The sequence below is a fragment of the Crocodylus siamensis genome, chromosome 8 (genome assembly GCF_052110815.1).
Source record: "Crocodylus siamensis isolate JL-2025a chromosome 8, ASM5211081v1, whole genome shotgun sequence".
NCBI lineage: Eukaryota > Metazoa > Chordata > Crocodylia > Crocodylidae > Crocodylus > Crocodylus siamensis.
The window spans coordinates 46,761,537-46,770,702 of NC_143402.1; the positions used below are offsets into that span (position 1 = coordinate 46,761,537).

General features: G+C 55.8%; 1 protein-coding gene across 2 annotated transcripts in view; it reads right to left on the reverse strand.

Annotated features, from left to right (window-relative positions):
- Window positions 1-8,618, reverse strand: part of KLF8 (KLF transcription factor 8) — a 98,063-nt gene extending 89,445 nt beyond the window's left edge. The window contains exon 1 of one of the 2 annotated variants that reach the window (XM_090058954.1): window positions 8,375-8,618. In XM_090058954.1, coding sequence (XP_089915080.1) covers window positions 8,375-8,401 — 27 coding nt within the window. In that variant the 5' untranslated portion in view covers window positions 8,402-8,618. The remainder of the gene's footprint in view (window positions 1-8,374) is intronic. The other variant, XM_090058955.1, reaches the window with a different exon arrangement.
- Between the last annotated feature and the right edge of the window lie 548 nt (window positions 8,619-9,166).

The window sequence follows — 9,166 nt, forward strand, 5'->3', positions numbered from 1 at the left end:
GCAAGAATCAGGGGGCTATGACAAGCCTGACCAAGCTGGAAGGCTTCTGTCCCTGCTGCTAGGTTTATTTCTGTTTTCAAACCAGTGACTATCAAATATAAATGCATAAGCTGTGCTGGCAGACAGCAGAATCCAGGACAAGCCCCCCAGAGGAACACCCCCATCTCTGAACCAGTCGGGTGCCCTCTTGCTGGCTTTCCTTCAGGCCCCAGGACTCCTGCATTTGTGGGTACCCAGTGACAGCTTCACCACATGGGCTAGAGGGTGCTCTGCCCTCCTCACTATACTACAGGCCGGCAGCTGGAGCACTCCCTTAGCGTGGTGGGTTTGAATCTCCTCAGGATGAGGGGGCACAAAACCCAGGTTTCCCACTTCCTAGGCAAGGGGTCTAGCCATTGGGCTGTTACGTGAAATATGGGCACCAGTATCAGCTCCTCTTCCTGCTCCTGTCATGCTTTTCCAAGGACAGTGGTCTTGCTGAACTCAATATTGTTGGTGTGAATAACATGGGCTCTTGGCACTCCTAATGGATTAGGCCTCTTAAGTGGAGTCTGGCATGTCCTTGGCTCTTATCTAGAGCACAAAAGGGGCCCACGTGGCAATACAGCACCGAAGGGCCCAGACTGGGGTACTTCTGGGCATGTGCAGAAGCCTAAGTCAAGGTGCCTGAGGATCTTCTCAGGCTAAAATGTATGTGGCCTAAGGCAGGGGTTTTCAGCCTTTTTTAATAAGTGTACCCTTTCTCACTCAGAGTTGCAACTCATATATGCCTTTATATTTTTTTCTTGTTTTAAGGGGCGGGGGAGGCAGATCAAGGCCCCCACGGTGAGGGAGGGAGCGGGAGTGGGCCTTGGGCTGCTCAGCCAGGGCGGGACAAGGCAGAGCCGCAGCTGGTCTGGGGGGCATGGGGAGAGGGGGGCGGCTCTCACCAGTGCATGCACCCTGGGAGACCATGGGGAGTGTGTGCCCCCAGATCTGCGTGCTGGGCGGAGCAGGGCAGGGCAGGCTGGCCCAGCAGTGGGGCTGGGGCTAGAGCTGCACAGCCGGGGCGGGGCGCAGGACTGAGCCATGCTGGGGGCAGCACCTGCAGCTACACACACCCTGGGAGGGCACAGGGTGTGTGCACCCCCGGATCTGTGCACGGGGAGGGGCAGGGCAGGCTGCTGCTGCAGGCTGGGGCCAGCACCAGGCTCTTCCTGGCAGGAGCTGGGTCAGGCTGCACTCGGGGAGGGCAGCAGCAGCACTGGGAGAGGGCGTTGACGGGGCTACAGCAGATTCTGGCATGGCTGCAGGCCCCCTCCCCCATAACCCCATCCCAGCGCTGCCGCCCACCCCGAGTGCAACCTGGCCCAGCCCCCTGCCGGGAAGAGCCTAGCACCGCCCCAGCCCCAGCCTGCAGCTGCAGCCCACTCTGCCCCACGCAGATCCAGGAACACATGCCCCCTCCATACCTTCCTGGGGTTAACGCAGCAGCAGGAGCCGCCTCCCCCACATGTGCTGCTCGTGGCGCCATCCGCCTGCCCCAGCCCTACTCCATCCCTCACCACAGCATCCACTCTAGTCCCACCCCATCCCTTACCCGGGGCCTCGATCACGGCTTCGATCAGCTGGTCCAGGGGGCGCAGGGAAGGGAGGGGAGGCTCCTGCTGCTGCACGTACCCCAAGAGGGCACGGGGCGGTGGGGGGGGGGGCATGTGCCCCCAAATCTGCACATGGGGCAGGGCAGGCTGGGCTGTTTCTGGCAGGAGACTGGGCAGCACTCGGGGCAGGCAGCAGCAGTGCTGGTAGGGGGCTATACAGGTGCTACAGCAAGCTCTGGGGTGGCTGCAGCCTCTCCCATAGGCCTGCTCCCAGTGCCACTGCCACCCACCCCAAGTGCAACTCGACCCATCCCCCTGCCAGGAACAGCCAGGTGCCAGCACCAGCCAGAGTGGCAGCCTACCCTGTCCCGCATATAGATCTGGGAGGCATGTACTCCCCGTGCCCTCCCAGGGTGCACAGAGCAGCGGGAGCTGCCCCCTGCGCAGCTCAGTCCAGTGTACCGCCCTGCACATGCATGTGGCATTTATTGGCCACATTAGGTTTGCATATCCCCCGGGACCTTTTTAAGTACCCCAAGAAGTATGCGTACTCCCGGTTGACAATCACTGGCCTAAGGAGCTTTGCAGCTGCTGGCACAGGATGGGTCTGGATCACACACATCCCCAAATCCACCTAACTCCAGTTTATCTATTCAAATCATATAATACAGCAATGAGCAGACCAGGCAGAGGCTGGGAGAAAGCAGTGCAACAATGCAAGCACAAAATGGGGAATGGCAGATCAGAAAAGCTTACAGGACCTGCCCAGGGTCATGCTGGATTCATGCATTTATTTACTATCCCATTCGCCATTATTTTGGTGTGACACTAAAAATAACACATGTGCCTTCTGCTCGGGCTGCAGCAAACACCTGGCCAGTGACCATACAACCCAACAGCCGTGCAAAGGGGTCAGGAAACCCAGCTGTATTCAGCAAGAAAAACAGGAACATTTGCTAGCTTGCAATAGCTGGAAGGGGCAGGGAGTTCCCAGTGAAGGAGCAGGGGCAGCAAAGAGAGGAGGAAAAGAATCATAGCAAAGAGAAAACCCAGTCACAAAGCCACCCTTTCCCCATTAGGTGACAGCCAGCAAAGCGAAGGTGCTGCTTTCCCACTGGCCCTGGTAAGTCCCAACAATGCAATCTTTTGTTGAGGGGCTGAGACTAATTCTATTTAACTTCCTTAAAAGAGTGAGCAAGCGAGAAACCCCGAGCAAGTGGGGCACCAGGCTTAAAGCAGAGATCGGATTTCCCAGGACGGCATGTACTGCACCACCCTGCATGCCAGCAAGGGATCCCAGGGTCACGAACTCATGCCAGGGCTACTCTAATGAGGACATGATCAGGAAGGGAAGGTGGGCAGCAGAGGAGTAAGGAGCCCAGCTGGGGCCACTTCAACAGGTGAACAGAAGCATCACTAATGGAGGGTCCGGTGGGGAGCCTGATGAGTAGACAGGAGGGAAAGAGCAACAAGGTCTGAATGTCGCTGGATCTCAGACAGTTGTCCTCAAATGCTGCTAGCCACTAGACTGCCAGGCACTGGCAAGTACAGCGTGCCAGCCAGCACATCACCAGGCTAGAGACAAGCAGCTGTTTATGCAGCTTGAACACCCCCCGGGCTGGGAAGGGCCACGCGAGGCCGCTGCTTCTAGCGTAAGCTGCAGTACAGGGCTGCAAACTCATGCAAGCTACCCTCTTTCTCCATCAAGGTCCTGTGTTTTCACTGGGGTTTCAGACTGATGCAGCTATGTCAGTACATGATGCCCCAGCAGCCAAGCTCCAAGGGATCCATGGATGAGGTCTCACGTGCACAGACTCCCTACAACCACAAGTTCCTCGATTTTCCCAAGGCTTGAACACCAAGCACATGAGGGAAGTGCTATCTATTCAGGACATGCTGAATAGACAGAACCAGCACACTCCAAATTAGCAGCTGCAAAACGACTTTTCCCCTTCTCAGCTCCACAGGTTATCAGGCTGCTCTAATATTTACATGTTTGCAACGTGCACATCTCCATGGCCTTGAGGTAGCAGGCTGGCCCCAGAGGAGGGTGCAGCACAGTCAGGTACAAAGCAATTCCTGTATGCTATATATGGGAAATGCTGAGGATGACATAGCTACGTTCTGTAGTGCTCGGTACACAGCCAGTCAGCCATGACTCCAAAGGGATCAAAATGCCCACTCAGGAACCCAGTTGCCAAGGCAACCCAGGGTGGCTGGGTGGGTCCCAGAAGGCAAACATCAGAAGACTTACCATGCAGCATTAGGGCAACACCTCCAGCCCAAGTCGAGGGAGAAGACATAGTCATTGCTCCAGCCAAACATCCTACTCCCACTGGTCCAAGGCTGATAGCAATCTACTTCCAGCAATTCTGATCTTAAAAGCCTTTAAACTAGAAGCTGAGTCTTGAAAGTGCTAATTCAGGAAAGATCCCCTCCAGCTAATGTGGGCTGCTGGATATCTTTGCACTTGCCAAAAACAGCTTCTTGGGCATGGGGGTCTTCCATGTTTCCTGGCTTCCAGCTGGTGAAAGATTCACAGTGCAGGCCCTGGCAGCATGGACCTAACTGAAGTGTGGCATATAGCACCTAGCAGCCTCTGTGATGGAGTAGGGCAGACTGCAAGGGTTACATTGGAACAATCCAGCTTTTCCCACCACCCTTTAATTCTAATAACTAACACACACTTGGCAGATCCTGTTAAAACTCCAAGACACTCAGTTTCCCCATTAGCTATCAACAACTTACAAGAGGCATTATAATGGGGGTGATCCTCCATATGTCCTCTAGCAAGGAAAACAACGCAGGAGAATCTAGATATATTTTTATTAAAAGAGATGAATAAAGAGTGTTAAATATATTTTAAAAGAAAAATATTTGCAAATCACCTGTGAAACACAAGGGTACCTGTAATCTGCCTGATTCCAATTAAATGATGTATTAATCCCTCCATTCCTGGCACTGGATGAAGGATCAGAAAACTGTTAAATGAAGCAATATTATCTGAATTACAGGAGAATCCAAATCAGGACTGCTTTGTGGTTGGCACTGCATGCACTGACAATGGGAGAAACAATCTATGCCCCAGAGGACATTTTGTGTAACACGCAGACTTAGGAAAGGAAATAAATACAGGAGGGGAAATTCTTTATTTTTTTTATACATCACCCAGCAGGTTGCTGGGAGAGCTGGAAATAGAACCCATGTCCCCAGAGTCCCAGCCCAATGTTTCATGCATTAGCCAGTCTCCACTGGGTGTGCCCTGCAATCTGGACAGATTCAGATGAACTCCAGGGGTGAAGCCCTCTCCTGAGTACTAACATTGTTAAAACAGATCCTAATTTTAAGCTATTCCTCAATAAAAATAAATGGGAACTTATTTTAAGAAGAGCCTAGAGAGTGACCAACACGGCTACAATCTACACCCCTGTGGCTACTTAAAGCATTGGAAAGTGCTACAGATGCCAACTTAAAAGCATCAGTTCCGATCTCCTAGCCATTGCTATTCAGAGAGAATTACAACTGAATTCTTATGCAAGGGATTTGGTTAAACAAGAGACTTGATTATTGTAAGTAATAGATCAAGACAGGGTCAATTCAGCTGAAAGCTAAGTCCAAGTAATGCATCTCTGGAGAGAAGGAATCTGGGAGTGCAAGACAGCCAAGGGAACCAGATATCTGGGAGAAAGATGGGGGACCCAGGGTCATCTGGAGGAATGCTGGATAGTCATAGTGACACAAGCAACCAAAATGAAGCATATGGAAGTACAAAAGAAAGAGGGGAATGATTAAGACACCTGGCCAGACTGGCAGAAGCAAGTGTGGGAAGAGAGGCAGAGTTAAGCAACAGGTCATCAAGGTACACCATGACACTGGGAAATGCCCAGGAAGTTTTGCAGTGACACTACTGAAGTTCATCCTGGTATAGCTCCACTGTCATTAGAAGCAGTAAGAGCACTTGTATACACCAGCCACCTGCCTTCTTGTTGCCATATCACCAAATACTCCTTCCCAGAATAGATTCATCTGTGGATGGTGACCAAAAAAATCATGACATCAGAAGATTATGAAAGCTGAAGAATGGGGCTGGTAGATATTTTACCACTTTAAGGTTTGTTACTAGCTTCTGTGCCTAATTAACTTTGTGGGGAAAAAAGTCCATATGAAACGTATCTGCCATGTGTTTAATTAGAATGCTCTCCATCTTCCAAGACCTCATGAGTTCACCAGTAAAACCAAGTTTTACATTTCTAAAGGGAAGCATAAAATCAGCAGGACCCATGACTGACTTTCTCCATCAAGGACCCTTGAGAAAGATGACACAAGGTCAATATTTGTTTGTTATTCCCTCTGGCAAATCACCTTTTAATTAAACAAAAAGCAAAATAATACACAAAATGATGTACCATGTACTAACTGTGGATAAAAATGTACCTGGTCCAGTCAACCCAGGAAATGTGGTCAGCTCCTTGTGTGTTACTGAAGGTTAGTCTGGGTAATACCTATTCTAAACCTAACAAGGTAAGAGTCGCTCCTTCAAAAGCGACAGCCCTAAACTGGAAGGCCTTTGGAGATGCATGGAAATGGTGCAAGGAGGGAGACAGGTGCAAATGGACCAGTTGATCACATCAGATACCACCACACAGGTCACATGGTGGTGAAGCTTAGTAGCAGAAAACCAACATGTTTTAAGCTTGCCATTGATACAGGACAGATCAGACCAAACATTGCCTCTGGTTCCTACTCGTACTACTGCCACCAGTCAGAAAGACTAGATGACTTCAGACTCAGGACTCCTGGGTTCTGTTTTCATCCCTGTCCCTGGCTCCCTTTGTCACCTTTCACAATTGCTCCGTGCCTCTACTCATGTACACAGCCCTTATCCTTCCAATATCAAGGTGCCTCACAAATATTTACAGATTATCCTCAACAATCCTGCAGTTTTATCATCATCATGGACCGGGGGCCAAAGGAGAGAGTGAGGTGCCCAAGACCACACAGGGAGTCAGTGGCAAAGATGGGAACAGCCCATGTTGTCCCAAGTCTCAGTGCGATGTGATGCCTCGGACCACTTGAACCTTTCTCTGTTTTCTCATTCATAAAATGGCAGCCATGAAACTTACCTTGGAAAGCTCAGGTTAGGATTGCCTTGTAAATGCCTCTTGCTACCTTGCTGAAATGGGGCTTTGGGAACCCCTTAATGAGATTACTACTAGGGAACCACTGCAAATAATCTAATGCACTTGGCATAATGGGCCAAAGAAATGGGTTCTCAACTCCAAGCCATGAAAACCCACCAAGTCATGAAGCCTGAGCTGCAGCAAGTGCCAAGGTTGTCTACAGGGGCATCGGTAGGTTCTACATTTAAAGCAGTCACTGTAAGAGCCAGGGTGGACACCAACAATCATGCCAGTGCCAGCATATGAAAAGGAAAAGGCTGTGCCAGCACCCAACATCCAAGCAGGGTGCTATATGCTCAGGCAACAGGGTTAAGAACAGACACACAGTGAAAGCTGTCCTATGCATCCAAGGAGGGAGGCCTCCCATTCACCAGGCTCTTCAAGTCACCTGTGTACAAGCCTCCTCCCCAGTCAGATTACAGAAGAGCCCCAAGACCTTAGCCATAAAACTAACATTTCATCAGTGCCTGCAACACATACGCTCATTAAGGTTCCCCAGCAACCTCCTAATCGGGGAAACCATTCTCCCCACTTTATGTGACAGCTAAGACACAAGAAGGATAAGTGACGTGCCAGGGCCATGTGGCAAGTCAGTGGCAGCACTGGAAACAAAAGCTTGCAGAGTCCTGCCTCACAGACAAGCCACTACAGCACATTTCTAGTGGAGAGGTCTGAACCACTGCTGACACCAGCTCAAGAGCTATGCCATGTGGAAAGGATTAACACAGAGATCACTCAGAGGCCCAGAGCATCAGAACGAAGGGGAACAGTGAAGTCGCCCAGACTGCGAGCAAGAAAGCATCCTTCTTGTGCTGACAGATGGGGCAGCAAGTCCTTGAAAGTGCCATCTGCCAGCATCCTCCAGCCAGAAGAAGGGATTCAGATACACCTGTCCCCACCTGCCTTGAAACCCACCTGAGGCGAGGGGTGAGGCACATCTCCCACACGAGGGCAAGAAGCCTCCCCAGCCGGGAGGGGGCAGCGGCCCAGCCTGCCAACCAGCGGCCGGCGCAGGCTGAAGGGGGCAGATGCTGCATCCCCCTTGACCACACCGATGCCAACCCGCCCCCCCGGGCCGCTGCCAAGGAGCAGGGCTTCTCCTCCGCCCCGCCCCGCCCGGCCCCGCGGCAGCCTCGCCAGCCAGGCGTGCCCGGGGCCGACAGGGATGGGGATGGGGATGGGGATGGGGATGCCGCCGCCGCCGCCAGCTCAGGAAGTAGCGAGAGCCTCGGCGCCGGCGGGTGCTGCGGCGGGGCCGGGAGGCGGGGCCTGGAGCCGGGGGCGCGGCGCTGCGGCGGGGCCGGGGCCAGGCAAGGAGCTCCCCCGCCCGCCCCGGCCAGGACCGCCCGCGCCGGCAGCCGCCGCCCCCTCGCTCCCGCCCGCCCGCGGGGGGCCGGGCAAGATGGAGCCGCCGCCGCGCAGGGCAGGGCAGGGCAGGGCACAAGGGCTGCGGAGCCGCGGGCGAGGCGGGGCGGGGCGGGGCGGGGCCGGGCCCTTCCCGCAGCCCGCGCCGGGCCCGTCGCCCCCGAGCGGCCGCTGCCCAAGGTGGAGCCGCCGCCTCCCTGCCCCCGCCCGGCAGCACGCGGGGGCCCGGCCCGGCCCGGCCGCACTTACTTTCTCCGGCGGCTCCTCGGAGTGCATCGGGGCGGCGGGCGGGCGCTGTGCGCTGCCCGGCGGGCTCCGGTCGGGTCGGGCCGGGCCGGGCGGGCCGGGCCGGGCCGGGCCCGGGTGCGGCTCCGCTGCGGGGGGGGCGGGGCGGCGCCCCCGCTCTGTTCGCTCCGCGCTGCGGCCGCGGCCCCACCCGGCTCCACCCCGCGCCGCCGCCCTGTCAATCACCGGCCCCGCTGCGGCTGCAGTGCGCGACGCGCCCCTGCCCCGCCCTGCCCCGCCCCGGCTGCGCCCGCCCCGGCTCCACCTACCTCCTGCGCCGGAGCCGGGCGGGGACGGCTCGGCAACGCCCCGGCCGCGATCGCAGCCCGTGGGCCGGGTGTGTCCCGCCCCCGCCCCCAGCAGGGCCGGGCCCCGGCGCGGGCGATGCAGCAGCTCCGGGGCGCCCGGCACCCCCCGCCCCACCCCCGTGTGCGCACTAACGCGGGGCAGCACCTGGCCCCGGGCGTGGGCGTGGGAGGGGCGGGGCGGGGCGGGGCGGGGGCTGCTGCCTGCAAACTCCAGGGAGGACCCGCGAGCTCCGGCGGCTTCTCCCGCCGCAACTCGCACCGTGCCCGCCCGCTCCCACAGCGCTGCTTCCCCGGGCCACGCCGCGGGAGCGCAGGGGCAGCTCCTCGCAGCCCCTTTGGGCGGGAAAGACTCAGCTCTCGGGGGGGTTTCCAGTGAGACCCTAATTCAGAGGCAGCCCGCAGGGGAAGGAGCCTCCCACCGGTCCTCCAGGGTGTTGGGCCAGTACCG